The sequence below is a fragment of the Clytia hemisphaerica genome, unplaced genomic scaffold (genome assembly GCF_902728285.1).
Source record: "Clytia hemisphaerica strain Z4C2 unplaced genomic scaffold, Clytia hemisphaerica genome assembly, whole genome shotgun sequence".
In the NCBI taxonomy this organism is placed as follows: domain Eukaryota; kingdom Metazoa; phylum Cnidaria; class Hydrozoa; order Leptothecata; family Clytiidae; genus Clytia; species Clytia hemisphaerica.
Window position 1 is genome coordinate 251,823 of NW_027104496.1, and position 18,124 is coordinate 269,946.

The 18,124-nt window shown below is 36.2% G+C and overlaps 1 protein-coding gene across 1 annotated transcript in view; it reads right to left on the reverse strand.

The window, feature by feature from the left end:
• The window catches only part of LOC136821680 (maestro heat-like repeat-containing protein family member 1), a 67,958-nt gene that overhangs the window by 38,551 nt on the left and 11,283 nt on the right, over positions 1-18,124 (reverse strand). Inside the window, exons 14-20 of the mRNA XM_067077892.1 lie at positions 17,280-17,424; positions 9,731-9,771; positions 8,059-8,200; positions 7,287-7,345; positions 6,612-6,719; positions 6,136-6,256; positions 5,276-5,397 (exon numbers count right to left, since the gene is read on the reverse strand). Of these exons, the coding sequence (XP_066933993.1) occupies positions 5,276-5,397; positions 6,136-6,256; positions 6,612-6,719; positions 7,287-7,345; positions 8,059-8,200; positions 9,731-9,771; positions 17,280-17,424 (738 nt within the window). The remainder of the gene's footprint in view (positions 1-5,275; positions 5,398-6,135; positions 6,257-6,611; positions 6,720-7,286; positions 7,346-8,058; positions 8,201-9,730; positions 9,772-17,279; positions 17,425-18,124) is intronic.

Here is an 18,124-nt window from a genome sequence, read left to right on the forward strand (position 1 = left end):
GAACGAGAAAAATTTTTTTTAAATACTTTAAATTAAAAAAGGGTTTGTTTAAAATTAAGTAGGGCGATTGGAAGCTTCACTTAATATCGACTGCTTTATCAAATGGTCACCGCAATCCAAAATATTTAGTACATAAGAGGCGAGAAGAATGAGACAAAGTGGTTCAAAAAGATGAATTTAGCGAATGTTTTTAGGATCACAATCTTCTGGGCCATAATACTTTTGATGGTCAATTCGAGAAGGATTGTGGATGACGCAACACGCCATTCAAAGAGAGATAACATCTTTACTAAAAGATGCCCTAGTGGGTGTTCCACAAAAGAGCAACTCAGATGTTGTTTGAAGAGGACACGATTTGGAAGCGATATGCCGGCCGATTGTCACATCGAACATCGAGAAGAAGTGACGGAATATTGTGACGGTGATAATTGCAATCAGATTACTGTCATGGTACCTTATGTCGTGTGTTATTTGTGATGATGTGAACGCACTTTTAAAAATCCTTTCAAATTAGTGAAAAAAAACCTTCCAAATCTTTAATCTATCTTCGGCGAGACCAATTTGATTAGTTGTTTTACGGGCCCGGACCGACCCTGAAATTCCAAAGATCGAAATAAAAATAAAAATCATTTTGGTAATACATTTTTATTTGTAATGCTTTACAGACTGCCAAATTTTTAAAATTTTGGTAGTTTTTCCAAGGTTTTGAGAACTTTATGTTAAATTTTTCATTTTATTAATGAATTCGAGCTTTTTGTGTCTTTCTAATTTGTATTTCGCATTTTTGTCAAAATGTAGTAGTTTTTGCTATTTTTTAGGAGATTTTATAGGTGAGATTTGAATTTTATTTTTTCGCCGACCGACCGACCTTCTTTTTTGGGTAGCTTGGCCCGTAAAACAACAAATTAAATTGGCCTCGCCTTATTTTGTTTTGTAAATGTATTTCAGATACCAATTCTACTGCCGTAGAAATTGTAAATTTTAAATTCAATTAATTTGATTTAATTTAATTCAATACAGCTTTATCACGATTCTTGCACTGCCTGAAAAATGAATTTCTAAATCTTGAAAACTACTCGACCAAATTTAGAACTGTATACCCAACATCCTGTTTCTAATAAAAGTTACATTGAGGTTAACTAAGACTTTGTTGGGTATAAGGTCTACTTTTGACTGAATAAATTTGCTTCCTGTATATTTTGTTGGGGGCGAGTCCAGTAAAGTAGACTAGACTATGCCGCCATTTTGGACTTTCTTTACTTTCGCTTTCGTCACTTAACTAATTTTAATATATCATAAAACCTTTGGTCATTAGAAATTATGTAAAATCACCGAAACAAAGAAATTTATTCTAAAAATCCCACCAAAGCTTATGAAAATATAATAAAAACATGAAAATGCCTCCGAAATCTGAACAAAAATGGCCTTTTCGTCATGGTTCTATGCTTGTTTGCTTTTTCTCCAAAAAGGGACTTTTGGTTTAGATTTGCTGGCTGCTCAAACAAAGCCAAAAAAAGAAGTCATCTTATACCGGGTTACTTATAAGCGCAATCAAGTCTGTCAAATATCTCATTTTTACACCGGCCCTTATTGGTGTAATTTTTTCGTCGCTTGGGTAATAAGGGCCGGCTTAAGGGATCGGAAATGAATTAGGGCCGCGCTAAAAATGGAAAAGCTGAGCCTTAGGGGCCGGAGCTTAATGAGGGCCGGCGCAAAAATGAATGGTTAGGTAGATTAAGAGTTCAAGAAGCTCGACAAGCGAAACAAAAGTTAACTTTTCGAACACAAAGACATTAGTCTTCAAATAAAATTTCTAAAGTCCGTAGGTGCAGTTAAAAGTTTTGTTTTTTAAATAAAAGTACTCATCAGTTTTAATTCACAAGCTTTTTCACATTGGATTGACACGGATGGAGCAAGATTGGTTAGAAAGAGGAAAAGAAAAACATTTTTTGCTTATATCAGGATAATATAATGGGAAGACACTGTCCTGATATGAAATATGTGCCTGATATGAAACGGGAACACTTATGTAAAAATATATAAAACCATTAAGAATTTAGGCTGGCTTTAAGTTCTTCAGTTAGAGTCAAGGAAGATAACAAACACATAAACATATCATTCATTTAAAAGACATCTTTTAACGTGACTTCTATAATTTACTTACACGTTTTTTTATAAGAACATCCAAAATTTTGAAGCCTTGGGATGTTCTTAGCTTTTTGACTTTTGAGCCTAAAAATGTTCTTAACATGTTCTTATTTGGCTATTTTTTGAGTATTTTTGTCCATTTTCCTGAGAAAATAGGTGTTTAAAGGTCCAAAAAGCCTTACAATGTTCTTAACTTGTTCTTTACATTTTGGCCATCAAAGCCTTATGTTCTTATATAGTTTGTTCTAAGAAAAACATGTACACCGAATTTTCGAGCAAAAGAACCTTTAACATCCTTTGTCCTTTCACGCATTGCGTAAACACAAATTAAAAAAAATATATTCTGCTGATTCTGCATTTTCAGCATAAGGGACGCGACTGCTTTGAACTCGTAATGTCTTTAAAAACTTTTAAAAATCAGAGTTGTCGAGGCTGAATTTGTTTGTCCAGCGAAATTTTCGTATCACTTGTTGTATGAAATTCAAAATGATATTTTGCAACACATCGGGGAAAAAAAATACTAGCCTACGAGAGAAAGTCCAGATGCTGAAAATTGAACATTGATTTCAAATCAAAAAAGCTCCCAAAAATATTTACACATTATGTGTAATTAGCTAGTCCTCCCCTTTGCGGTTCATCAATAAATCAAAGTATTTTTAAAAACTCGATTTCACACCCTCTGATTTTGGTACACACGGAAGCAGCCAAAGATGAAGCTGAATTGACAACCAGCTCATTGGATTCCAAGCCCGAAGGGTTAGACTCGAGACTCCTGGATCGGAAATGAAACTACTAATTTTCCATCCAGAGAACGCCTACGCGCGTGGTTTTTACTCAAACGCCGGATTGAAACTAAAATCTATCGCTATATTTCAAAAAATGCAAGCCCTCAAAAACAAAGGAACCGCTAGATACAATCCCGTCATCATGATTGTGGTGCGTTCTAGGCGCGTTCTGGATGGGAAATAAATGGCTACACTTTTTCTTGCCTGGGAAAGGTTAGAGATTCTACTCTAGCACTTCGGGCTTTAAACTCAATGCACCAGCCTCACAGCGAAAATTTTTTGACGACGTGAGCTTCGATTTACGACCTAAATGATCTACAACCCAAACCCCCAGCAAAAAAAATTTCCTACTTCCAAATTGAAATCTATGATGTTAGTTTCTACGCAATTTTCACATCATAAATTTCGCACCTTTTTTAGCACGTAACTTCGTAAATAGCACGCGAAAAACTCACATCATAGATACAGTATAGCGAATATAGCTTCATGCTTAACTTTGTTATTTAAAATTCAAAACTATTGAGAGAAAATCAAGGCATTTTTATAAAAGATCGCATCTTCTTAATCATGAATAGACGGGTTGCAAAATTATATCAATGTAGTCAAAACATGTGATTACTCGAAAAAGTTCACGTGATTTTATTCCCATGTTACTTGCTTTACAACTTACAGAGCTGATCACTTTAATAGTGTCAATAAATTCGAACCAATCAGAAATAAATGTCATGTAACAAGCACATAAAAATTTCGAGTAAAAACTGGATTTGTCTTCAGCCTTTATTTTTGCAGCCTGTGTATGCAAAGCTTCCAAAAAAAATGGTGTCTTATATTGGTCATTGTATTAGTTACGCCTCTCCCTTTCTTACTAAGGACAATAAAAAGGGCAAGAGAGTTTCAGACCATCTCAGAACGTTGCAGGGAAAAGGTCCTCTTGTGTTGAGAGTTACTTTTGCGTAAAAAGATGACGTCAACAAGACGACTCTCCGTGTTGACCTAGCCTATACTAGACGTCACGGCGTCTTTTTCGAATGTTTTGAGCCCAGGTTTTCGGGCTCTAAACATTCGATTTTTTGACGTCACTTTAAACGTTTAAAGCTCCTGCAGTATCAAAAAAATCGAATTTGCATCAAAACACTTGAAAGACTTCTTTTTTTCGAAAATCATCAAAGTGGAACTCACTAAGAAACGGGATGAAAAATCCCGATTTTTGGTGAGGTAATCTCCGTGTTGGCCGTGTTATTTGTGATTTGTATTTCGCATAAAACGACAGCAGAGATTACAGAAGGCTGCAAGAAACAGGCGTCCGAGATATGCTCATGGGTGTATGGATATTACGGCGGACAGCTTGGCAAAACGTACGCACAATGTTGGGAAAAGGAATATGCAAATTATTACGCTCCAGTGATGCGGGGCTTGGACAGTCGTGGAGAAATGAATTTGTCCTGTCATTTTGAAGAGCAGTAAAAACAAGTGTGTTATGTGGGATATGATGGCGGACTTTCATGTACTCCAGTTCATTCTCAAGTGAAATGCTATGTAGTAAACCATTTATGATAATTGTAATAATATTACTTTCGTTAAATTCTAGATTCACATTTTTCAGAAGTTTTGGAAATTTTCCTCGCTTCACCGACCCTGAAATCTTATTCTCTTCCTTTATTAGGGCCCTGGATCCAAGTTTATAGAACTGACTTTTAAAAATGAAAATTTAAGGCGTCTCCTAGTAGAAATAAGTTCTGCGTTTGGGTAGTAGAATCCCGGAGGAAATTAAATATCCAAGGCTCAGAATATGAAAGGTTCTCGTCTAAATTAGCCATCTTTTTTCGACAACTTTCTCATCACAAAAAGCTGTATACTCCACCACAGAAAAAATTTAACAAAAATCTAAAAAAGATGAAATGGATCGGAAAAGTAACACATTTTGTTTATACTCTGGGTGTACGTTAAAGGTTTTATTTTTATATAAGTGTTCTCGTTTTATATCAGACACATATTTCATATCAGGACAGTGTCGGCCTATTGTTATATTATCTCTTTCTGACTAATCTTGCTCCACATCCATGTCAACTCAAAGTGAAAAAGCTTGTGATTTGAAATTGATGAGTAAGCAAACAATATCATTCTTATTTAAAAACAAAACCTTTAATACATTCCAACTCTAAAAAAGCCGAAGCCTTTGACAGGAAAAAAAATTTAATGTATGGGTTTTTAATGACTTAGAATAAAAGTATAAGATCAGTAGCCAGTTGGCAAACAACCTTGTTTTAACGTTCATCTAACGTTAAAAGGACGTTATGAACGTTAGATAAACGTCGAAAAAACGTTGTGTGTAGCGAACAAACCTTCATCAGCCCCATAAACCCGGTAGCTTTTCGAATCATCTGTGTTTTGGTAACCTCTTCCAACTTCATCAAACATTGATCTAAATGCGACGCCGCACAAAACCCAATCCCAACCGCACAACCTGTCATTTAAAAAAGAAAATCGAAAATACAGTTAAACTCTCGCTTATTCAAACTTCTACTATACAAACCCATTTTTACTCGATTTTGGAAAATAATTAAGGAGAAATATTTGAGGGCTTTGATCAGGACCACAGAAGGTTTCTTATTGGACAAAAATCTCAAACCATTTAAAAGGTTGTGTCTTAAAAGTCAATTAGATTGAACCTCGAGCTCCGGGGAAAATTATTAGTTGCCCCTCTCTAATTCGATCTTCAAGGTACCAAGAGCTTTCTTCGATTTAGAGAAAGATTTGAAATATTATTGGAATACATTTCAGGATTTGTTGGTGATGCGACCGATGTATAAGTTTGAAAGAGAAAGAAAGAGTCGAATAATGGAGGTTCGAATTAGAGAAAGTTGACTGTAATGCAAATATTAGGTTGCGTAATCAGGTATCTTATGGGTCAAAACTTAGTCGGCCTTAATTATTAATCGGCCTCAATTTTAGTCACCTCGTCAAAATTTAGTCACTAAGGGCCAACTAATAAATTAAGACCAACTAAAAATTTGGGCCACTTCTAAATTTACAAACAGATGGAAAATAGGAGAAAGCTTAAAATACTGGAAAATAAGAAAAGCTTAAAATTATAAACTTTTAATTTTTAGTCGGCCCTAATTATAGTCACCAAGTCAAAATTTAGTCACTTAGGGCCGACTAAGTTTTGGCCGATAAGGTATAAAACTGAAGGGAAACGAACCTTCGCGTTCAACTTGGTTGTTATGATCAACGGTTGAGAATATCAGGTTCAAATGTTCTCGAATGAAGTCTGTTGTCCCAATTTTTCGCAAGATCACACCAAGACATTTGTAGAGAAAATTCTAGAAAAGTGAATATAGCTTTATTGAGAATTTGCTTTAACTAATTTAATAAACTTTATTGAGTATACAACACTATGTGACATAAGTTAATTTGTTCTTGGAAACTTAGCATTTGTAGAGAAAATTCTAGAGAAGTAAATATAGCTTTAGATTGTATAAAATCGAAATTCAAAAGGATTTGTTCTTGGAAAAGTATGGAGAAGGTCTTCTGATGTTTAAAAAGGAGTGAAATTATATGCGCACCGCAAAATCCAAAGTATCAGAGAGCAAAATTTCAAAGAAGCAGAGGTCAAAATTTCCAACAGATAGCCATGCAAAAAAAATGGGTCTTGATGTACCAGACAAACGAATTTACCTTTTCAGCCGGACAATTGAAGTACAATGGTAATTGTTGTCCGATCTCTCGACCAATCAGAAGGAACCATTCTTCATCGTTCACTTCACTCAACGTTTTCGCAAGAAGCTGAAAGAAGAAAATAAGAGATGAAGAGAGTTTGCCTACCTTTTCGTGTTGTACATGCAGCCTGAAGTCCTTCATAAAAGTGTCCCTTTATCGGTAGAGAAAATTAGTTAGTGAAAAATTTCGTTGGCAAAAAACTTGCCAAGAGAATCGTCACATTTTACCGACGAGATAAACAAACAGATATGGTATTTTTCGTCATACTATGATCTGCAAGTTTCTCTGACATCAGAGCGACTGCAACCTACAGCAACTGAGTAGGACCACATTCTCTGTCTAAAACGGATGGCAGTCATATTGTATAGATAAGATAGAGTGGACGGGTAGTCAGTCGTATGTGAAGAAAAAAGAATTTCTGTCCAACTATATTCACTCAGGAGATTTGGGTGGCAGAGCAGCTATAAAGATGAAATAGGGTAGCCGATTACTCAATACACGGGTTGCAAAATTATAACAGTGCATTCAAAACATGTGATTACTCGAAAAAGTTCACTTGATTTTATTCCCATGTTACTTGCTTTACAACTTACAGCTGATAACTTTATTATTAGTGTCGATAAATTCGAATACCTTTAATATCAAATCTTCCCATGATTTCTGATTCCAACTTTCATCGTCCATAGCATTCTCTAGAAAAGTGAAATCGTAAAAATTGACACTGACGAAAAAGAAGGAAATGGAGGAGCCCGGTTAAATAAAAGGTCCAGTCTTACAATACCGAGTTTATGTATGTGTGTTTTTCAGCGACGGAGACGGTAAGGTTCTAATTTGTCTAGATCCTGACCAGCTGAGGACGACGGTTAATCAGCACTTTTACCGTCCTCGATTTTGTGGGTCAGAACTGCGGGTTATTCCAAATCGCTTCAGTCACTCTACCGTCCTCAAAAGTGCAAATACATAAACTCGCTATTTGCAAAGACCATGTTGTCCATCTAGGGCCCAAAACTTTTGGTGTTCTCCCTCACCTATTCTTTTTACCGCGACCCCGCCCCTCCGCTTTCAGAATTGTTAGGATCAATTAATTTGCTGCTTCTTTTTTACTATAACAATCAAGTAATCGTTCCCTGTAGGCAGCATACGAATATATGGATGCATTGATATTCTATTTTAAACCTTTTATTTTATTTTGACACTTTCTTCCTCCAATTCACATAAAATTTTCTGACATCCCCGTTTGGCTTAGTCTTAGGGGGGGATCCCATAAAGATGTTTGGTTTCTGTTCATGGACAGGGATGAAAAAAAACTTTCACATCCCACAAGTGCTGGTCTGATGATCGAGGAAGGAGTACCGGTCGAAATCTATAAGGTATTTGAACGTTTCAAGGTCAATAAAATAATTACCTTCCAGATAGGCTGTCAATTTAGGGATAACCGTTTCCCACATCTCGCAAATGGTGGGTGAAATATTGTGGGCGAACGTCTTCAAGAAATTTAACACATGAATACCACGCCCTCCGCCCTTTAAAGGGTGGCCCACTATCACCTGAAGAAAAAAGAAAACGTTTGTCCGAATATTATTATGGGTAGTTTTGAATACGACTCTTCGCGTATATTCAATGGACTTCCCCAAAAATGTCGGGATGAATTAGATTATAACATATTTTGTAGAGAAACTAAAAGGCATTTTTTGGATCAAGGTCTCGCTAGGAGCCTTGTATGAATTTAAAGTATTTTCATGTCTTGAATCTCAAAGTCCAGCTATTTCCTTAGGATTTTACTCTGCTCATGACTTGATTCCAATTTAACAATAACTATCCTTTTGATAACTTTATAATAATAGACTTGCGAGAGTTTTAACCTTGTGATAACCAACTCTGCTATTCTTTACGATCGTCAACTATATAACAACATACTTTCTCACTTTTGATAAATATTTCATTATTTAGTATTTTTTTTATATTGCTTATCGTTTTTAACTGGGACGTTGCCACATCTAACTCCAAATCCTTTAACGCCTTGTATCTCTTAGTCATTTTCCATCGTATTGATTAACTTATCCCTATTCCATAGCCAGTAGCAGTAGTTACACTCCGGTCATTATTCTTTAGAGCAACTATCCCCTATTTGTTTAATTATTTGATTTTAATTAGTTTTGAGTTATTCTAATGATATTTTAAAAATCCTCCTGGACATTCTGCAATTCCAAGTCATACTCTTGTGTCACTCTTACATCCCTCGTCAATCGTATTTACTCTACTAATTTCCTAGATCTAACAGCCTACCTAGCGTCCTGGTCTGGTCGTACTTTATTTTATTGTACATGGAGGAATTAGTTCTATTAGTTGTTATCAATAGTTGTATCAATTTTGTAGTATTTTATAGCTAAATCTAAATTCAAACTTTGGTTTTACACCGGTCTTGCACAAGCCACTAGCACTACGTTCACTTAGTCTACTTTTGCCAAGCTCATCTTACTCTACAACGGTATTTGATCGAACGTACTTGGCTTTACCAACCTTTAGCCTTCTAGTCTCTAGTTACAACCGGTCTCAGTATTTTTAATGAAAATCATATTTTTTATACGCTACATATATATTTATCATACTCAATTTCCAGGTGAAGAGCCAATTGTAAAACTTTGGAGATACTGTGAAATATATCGTTATTATTATTATTATTATTATTGCATGCGCATAATCACTTTTTGATAAACTGGATGGCGCAAATAAGGGGCCCGGTGTAATAATAGAGACTTCGTTCTTGAGTGAAAAGGTAGATAGTCAGTCTATCACCATTTTTTCCTAACACCCTGCGTGGAAATGCTTGGGATTCGAACACAGTCCATTGCAGTGCAAGTCTGTGATCGAAACCTTCACACTACCAACTTTATTTTTTGAATTTGCAGCAACACTACCAACTTCATCCAATCTATTCATCCCATACTTTTGGACACTTTCTGAAAGCACGAGTTTTTCTTAAAGAACTTTCGACAAGCTTTCGGAGAACTCGCACGGTGACCAATCTCGTTTTTCATACACTGGTGAAGGTTCATTACAAGAAAATAAAAACTTACGATCAATCTGGCGAAAACAGCTTGTGGTCGTGGCAAATTCACTGAAAAAAAGAAAGAACAAAAGATGGAATATTAAAAATAGAATGTCCGTCGAAGACAATGACTAGAAAAACTATCATTCCCCTTTGCACTGATTGGCGTGCATAAAACTATTATAGTCTTAGGAAAATTGAGTATATGAGTACATTATCTGAATCAAAAAATCATGAAATCTTACTTCAGTTTCCCTAAGGGTTTGCTGAAACGACGACGAGAAAATCCCGATTTTTTAACTTCTCAAAAGGCTAAATCTCGAGGGGGGAATAGACAACACAATTTCCGATTTTCGAAAGTAGGGCAATATACACCTGTCATCTTAGTACTCAAACCTCCACGGGACCAGATGAGGATGAGAAACGCTAGTATTAACAAATACACTCATTTTTATAGGAACAATAGATCTTTTCATAAATTAAGTCACGAACATCACTTGCCTCGTACTCAAACAATTTCCATAGTGATTATGTCCCTTGAGACATTAAATGATTTTTTGACGAATAGAAGGTACCGGGTGACCCACGAAAAAGTATAAGGAGGGTAACTGTGTCCGATAAAAATTGAATTTTAACTGAATTCTTTTTTTGTGGTAAAGAGGAAAGGCAAACTTAAATTTTGATGTATCATTTTTTAATTTTGGAAAAGTAGTCATCGAGATATGGAGGTATAAAGTCAAAGTCATTATAAAAAACAGTCAAAAAACGTCAAAAAAGACAGTTACCCTCCAAACTCTTATACTTTTTCGTGGGTCACCCGGTAGTTTTAATAAAATCCAGTGGGAGTTAATCACCATAGCAATAATTTCCAAACGAGGCAAGTGATATTCGTAACGTAATTTATGAAAAGGTCTATTATACCAGAATAAGGAGGCTCAAACTCGTCAAGAAATGAGAACAGTTTGCGAACAAAGCTAAAGCCTGAAATCGCTAATTTTCAAGCAATTCAAGCATTAAGGCTCGGAGTGCTGAAAACAATAAGATTGGGCGAGCATCAACAAAAATCTAATGCTCTTATAAAGAAACTGAGTAGAAGCGTTTCATTTCGTTATAGAACAATTTTCTAGGCATGAGGTATAAATTATTAATTATTTAGTGTCAAGTTGCAAAGACGTCATAAGATAAAAATAATCATAGTTTCTACCCCCCCTACATTTAGGGGGGGTCTTGGGTTTTGATGAACCAAAAGCAAAGGGGGTGTTAAATTATGACTTTCCTAAGAGGGGGTTGCCAGTTTAAGGGGGGGGGGGGTCTTCTTACCTAAGGGGGGGGTCTTCTTAGATAAGGGGGGTCTTCCTTGAATTATGCGAAATTTCAATTTTTTTCTTTTCCAATAAAGTTTGCGTGCGGCACTGTTAATTCTTTTTCTTTCCTAAGGTTAGCTCTAGTTTAGACGGCCGACTTTCTGCCCTGCCTATTCTAATTGTTAGAGTAGGCAAAAAGAGGGCACAAAGTTGGTTGTTAAAATCTTTGCTTGGAAAGGTTTGAAAGAAGACATTGCATTGACGTCAAAAGAGGGCTATGCATCACTTTAGACAGCCCACTTTATGCCCTCTTTAATTCACAATTAGAATAGGCAGGGCAAAAAGTGGGCCGTCTAAACTAGAGCTTAGCACTTAAGGGGTGGTCCTCTTACCTAAGGGGGGGGGGGGTCTTGACCCCTCTAGAAACTATGATAGTGAAATAGTGAAAATTTGTGATGCAAAAAAAGACAAAATTGGAGTGCGGTATTAAATTGTGACCGTCGTTTTTCATATGATTCCCTTTCCCGCAATAAGACTACACTGTCATCTTTTTACCGGAAAAAGACCGGAACTCCGGGTAGTTGAAAAATGAGCTTTGGAAAGTTAGGCTGTTTCGTAAAGTAAACACAGATTTTCCGTATCTTTCGAAAAAAACCTTTCCAATCTATACCGACTATCCCGGAAAAATAGCGGAAATATTCCGGAAAAGTTAGGGGAATCATAGTGCAGGAATGGGAATCTTATGCAAAACGACAGTACATATATTATCAAACTGTTCATTTCGGATTGTTTTGAATTTCGTGTTTCGTGTTGAATCCTCTCTGTATAGATTACGTAGTAGCCCTCTGATTTTTTTGTTATAACGGATACTGATCGGCCTCAAAAATCACCTCCTTTTGTTAGCAATTTTTTTGTTAAGCAAGTTTTTGAGATGGCCAGAAAATTACGTCCGCATAGAAATCTTTTGCTAAGCAAGCTTTTCGAATCAAAGAGGAAGAACATGTTGGTGCACGAGGTCATAAAATTAGTTTTTTATCTTCAATTCGACGAAGGTTAAAAAAGGGTTAGCAGTAGTCATTTCCGAGTCTGATTCGCTTCCCCTTATAACGAAAATTACAGGAATCCTCGCCATTTTGTGGTAACTGCCTTTTTATGATGGTCAGAGAAAGTCTCACGTAAATATGAAACATTTCAAGCTATATATTTGTGGGACGCAAAAGTGATGCATAAACCGAAATATTGTAACCAAAGTGAGCATAGCGTTTATATTATATTTCAAGAAATTACACAAAAAAAGAATCTTTATCCTTAGAAAATATTTTGGCGGAAAGAAAATTTGGAAATAGTTACAACAGAATTCATTTAAAAGGTTAAACTAATACAATAATGACCGGTTAGTGAGGGCTGCACTAATACAATAATGACCGGTTAGTGAGGGCTGTACTGAGAAATATTGCCCGAGGTCAAGTAACGACCGAGCTTGCGTTAACCGATGGCAATATTTTCAGTACAGCCCGAAAAAAAACGGTCATTATTGTATTTGTTAACCGTTTCCTTCAGCTTCGATTGATTTTGAGCGCTTTATCCAGGAAAAATAGCGAAGTAAAGCAGAAAAAACAAGCGAAAAGAGATAAAAAATTGCTATAATTTCTGACCTCCGAAATAAAAAATGAGAGAAATGATGTCAACACATTGTTCATTTTCCTTTGAAAAAGTGACGTCACAATGGTTTTTCCTAACGACGGGTAACTCTGTGCAGTGTAAGCCTGTCGTCATGCGAAAAGAAGCTATCACATTGCGCCAAAAGCCGTGAAGCCCACTTCAAAACTTGTCAATATTATACTTTTTTATAATACTTTTCTACGAATCATCATAATCATATACTTGACACAAATTGGCGGGCTAGTCGTTTGGATGCCCATACAAGTTTCTTTACGATCGCCATGGAAAATCCCGTGAGGGTTAAATTGTCCGCACTTATTCCACCAGAACCCGCTGTGTCTGAACTTAGAGCAGTCAATGTTTGAATCGTCATCGTTGTCAAGGAGTTTGGTAGAAAAAGCCATGTTATTATGATTAGCAAGTCTGTTCATTGTGCCATCAGTAGAACCTTCAAGACGCAAACGGTAAAGATCTGTTTCAGATTCAATTCGAAAAATCTCCTGCCATCCTTGATAGGTTTCACCGCTTGGCAATCTTTCTGTGACATACGAAAACTCGTAGTCTCCTGATGTCGTAATTTTGTGTAGTATTTCGTTGCCGATATAGAAGTCACCAGGATGTTCGCCGAATCCGTTTTTATAAGTTTCCCAATCAGCATTCCAGTCGTGTTGTCCGATCATTCGGTAAGTGAAAACCATCCAGCCACCTCCTCGATTCTCCATATCACATCTGACATCTTTCGTTCCTACCCCTCCTGGTAGATTGAGAGAGTAGATACCAGAAGCTTTGTATCCGAGATGGTACAGATCTCTACAGTCTTGAATATCTGTGTATAATTTGGTTCCTTGAAGCGCAGTTTGTGAACCGATCAAATTGGTAGTAGTTGTGTTATAAAAATGACAAGTGATTGGGTTGTCTTTGGATGTTGTCTGGATGAGAAAAGATGCACATTTTTCATCGTGATGACATTTTGAGAAACAATGTTGTTCAAACTTGAAATTGACAATGCTGTATGGTGGTTTGTTGGGTTTTTTGTTTTGACCAATCAGCTCGTATCTTATCGCAAATGTTATCGAGATTATTCCGAAAAAGTACACGAAAACGGAGAATTTATTGTCAACCATTTTGTAATTTAGTGTAAATCTAAAAATTGTGTCAAACAATATCGCGAATATTGCTTAGAAAAGAAAAAATTCTTAATTTGGGATTGAAAAATAAGTTTTTATTTTTATATTTTTGAGAAAATGAATAATTGAAGAATCAAAAGAAGAAATCAAATTGAATATTCCATTCTGTAATTGTATTAAAAATAGATTTTAATTAAATATATTTCATTACCAAGTTAATAATTTTCAACACATTTACTAATAGTTTCATCCCCCCTTAAGGGGGGGGGGGGGTGTTTGACACCACAAATGAAGAAGGGGGGGGGTCAGAAACTTTCATGAAAAACGGGTGGGGGTAGCAAAGAAGAGGGGGATAGTTTAAGAAGAAGGGGGCTTACATATATATTGTAGATTATTTTCAAGCACTCTTATGAAATTTGGTCTTCATGAAAGGAAGTTTTCTGTTAGAGTAGTCCGAGTCAAAAAGAAGAAAGAAGTTTATTATTTCGCTTTATCTCTCTCTCTCTCTAAAGATATTTCACATATATTTGTTAGCTATTTTTGTCCAAAATCCTTGTGGGATAGGCATTTTTAAAGGTTGGGTGATCAACCCCAAGAAGGGGGATCATTTAAGAAGGGGGGTCAGACTTCCGCAATATCAATTGTCTACACTTTTTATAAGAACAATTAAAAGCCTAATTCATGATATGCACCATTACAATGTCTTCCACGGACCCAACAAGGGAGTGTAAGCTCCAATTTAAGACCGTCTTTAAAAAACATGAAGGAACGGAGAAAAAACGAGGTTCAAGGTTTAGTCACTGAGTACGAGTGCCCGAAGAGTGCTTTCAGCACTAAATTGTGACTCTCGAGTCCAACCATGACCATAACGGGTAATGACCCAATACCCCCTGAGCAATAACGACAAAGAACGAGAAGAAACGTAAATGGACAAATTAAACGACAATTAACCCTTTAAGTGCCAATGTCGTATATATCAGACATGGGCTATGTAGGAGGGCGAAGCCCTCCTGTAATGCCCAGTTTGAGTTAGAAATCGTCATTTTTGGTCCAACTCGTAGGAATTGGATTACGCTTCATAATCAAGCAAATGATCAAAAATGCATTTTGTTAAGATTTTGACCGTTTTTTGACGATTTTTGGCCAACGAGTGATCCAAGAACCTCTAAATTTAGCCCTCAAGCAAATCAAGCAAATTTTACTTTACTTGATTCTGTCCTCCAGCGAATTAATTTGAAGTTTTACCATTGGGCATATTGCTATCATTCAGGCAGGTCCTAACCTAGCTTCTAACTCCTTCTAGATCCGAAGATATAAGCCTTTAAAGTTTGAACTAGCGATTTTCTTTAAAAAACTTAGAATAAAATGACCGTGGCACTTAAAGGGATAAAGAAAACGACATATTTAGCCTTAGCCATCCCAAAACCTTGACCTTTATAGTGAGTACCACCCTACGTATTCATTACTCTTTGTACTTTACACTATTTAACCGCTAACGGTTTAAAATATGTTAAGAAGGAATTTATATCAAAAATGCTATATTTATGTGGTGCTGAAATAGGGGAGGACTGGCAAATTTAGGTTTTCGTGTGCAAGGCTGTTGAAAAAAGGTGTTAGATGGACAGGACACCTTCTTTTAAAACCTTCTACTTTTTTCTGGATAATTCTCATTATGTTTTTAGACAAGTAAAATCTATTTTAAAAAGATAAAAAGTTTTTCGGCTTACGCCATTATCAGTTATCAAATATTACTGTAATATTAGTAATATTTGATATTAGTAATAATTAATATTAGTAATATTTTATATTATTATTATCCATATAGCGGTCATTAAGTAAGCCATTAAAGATTCGAACGGCGGGCGTTATTGAAGGGTTCTATGACTCAAATAGTCATACCCGCGCTGAGAAAAATAAGGCGTCGCGCTTCAGAGGGCTGAAATATCATTAACCGCCCTGGTTATAGGGCGATAACGTCATTTGCGGCCCGCTCGGAACTTTATTGAAGTCGTTGCATTGAAGCGGTGAGACTAAACCGACGTCAGAAAAAAAAACTTTTTGGTCATTTGCGGCCCGCTCGCAAGGGTACTCAAAACTTGTTGAAGTCATTGCGTTGAAGCAAAAAGATTTGGCTGACGCTAGAAAAAAACGTTGTTTGAATGTCCGATATGGATAATAATAGTAATAGCGTTAAGCTTTCGTTCGTTGTTGTCATTAAAAAAAATAACAACAACGACCTCAAACCGAACGCTATTGTTATATTATCCGACGCGCGTAAATAGCGACATTTGATTGGCTTCTTTACTGTCCAATATTTTCGAATATATAGCTTCCATGAAGGCTACATATTTCAAAAATTGACGTCACACAACAAGTTCAATGACAATTGAGCATCTTCTTTTTGACGTAACGTCACAAAATAAAAATAAGACTTTTGAATAAAAAACTACCAAGAAACCAGATCTTTTATGAAAAGATCTTTTGGCGTCAAATAATTAGCCTTCTTTTTTTTAAATATTCCAGCAAGAACATAATTTTATATACTTCTTTGCTAAGAATTTCATGCTCCACCCGGCAATATCAATCATTTTGTAGAATTTGATTTTCACGTACTTTTTTCCCTTGCAATGCAGTTTTGCCATGAACGTCAGTATTTTGGTTATAAAAAGATTTGCAGGGCATAATTCGCGTGCACCCTTCAATAAAATCTCAAACGAGCCAAAAAAATTACAGTCCAAAAAATGTGGTCACGAGAGAAATGAAAGAAAGCTACTGAAGTTGTTAAGTGTTTAATAGACTCTCCATAACTCGAATCTCTCTGGACGTCTCCAAAACTCGAAATAAGTTGACAAACTCTTGCCTACGCAACTCGACATTTCCATAACTCGAACAAATTAGCGTGGACATTAAAGTAATGGAAACTCAATTATACAGTCGATTCTCGTTATACAAGCTCTAATGTGGGAAATTAAATTTGTTAGAAATTCAAAGTAGCGTAGGTTGGCCAGGCCGTTTATCATGCCCTTTTTGTGTCCTGCTATCGGACGCTGCCCCTAATAAAATCACTAAAATTTTGGTAAAAACTGCAGTGGAAAATACACTAGCAAAAAGTGCCCTTGGCCATCAACAGACGCTAACCTCTTTCTAAAATACAGCCTAATTGCGGGATGAGCTGGAGTTTTTATAAGATACTTCACTAATTGGTCATTTGAAATAATAGAGATGACGCGTTCTTTAGAAAAAGCAATAAAATCCTTTGTCTCAAGATTCAACCATCAACCGAATCATCGAAAACCTTGTAAAAACTCCAGCTTGATCCCCCAATTGCACTAAATTCGGCAATTTGGCGTTAATTCAGTCCTCAGAGGGTATAAAAAGACATACCGTTTTCCATGTAACTGATGTTATACTTCAGAGGGTATAAAAGAACATACCGTTTTCCATGTAACTGATGTTATACTTCAGAGGGTATAAAAGAACATACCGTTTTCCATGTAACTGATGTTATACTTCGGATCATCGTCTTCCCATTTACGGACAGCGATGTTTGCCAATGCTTTGCAGACGGGCATCAAGGCCGGTGTGAAATGTACGGGCAACAAAAATTGTAAAAGAAACGGCCATAAAACCTGTATGAAATAAAGGTAGAATGCAATTTCAAAACACCTTTTTCTATAGCAAGCTTTGTTTTCAAAGTATAGACTGATTCGGCGAAATCCAGTTAGGGACTATCTTCAAGCAAACCTCAAGCAAGGTGCCTCTTCCTAACTGACATAAAATTCACCCACGAAACAAAAAACTATGTGCAGGCACAAACGGGAAATATTTGAAAACTTTGAGTAGTTGTCAAGTTTGTTACTAAACCATCCTGTACATATTCTTTCTACCATTTCTAATAAAAAATGGCTGATCGTCATGACGTCACACGGAATCGGTCTATTGGTTGGCAAGCAAGGTATTTAGCCTTTGTAAACGTTATTACTTATTTTAGTTAATACTCTGATTACTAGCAAATGACACTACTTTAACCCATCCCTTTGCCAGATGGGAGAGGGGGAGGTTAAGCAGCTACTGGTAACTAATGTAGATGTCCTTTCAATCCCTGAAGGGGCTTATACTATGAAATAAACCAGCTGCGCTGTAAAGTCAGCCTTAATAGCTGAGAAGAATTAGAAGTCAAGCAAGATGATGAAGATCCAAGAAGACTTGAGGCCCTTATCACTATAATAATGGCTTATTGTCTCTTTCATTAACAATGCACATTGGAAGTATTGGAAAACCCTTTTTTACCTGCTAAAATATGATACACATGTAATAAACAATTGTCAC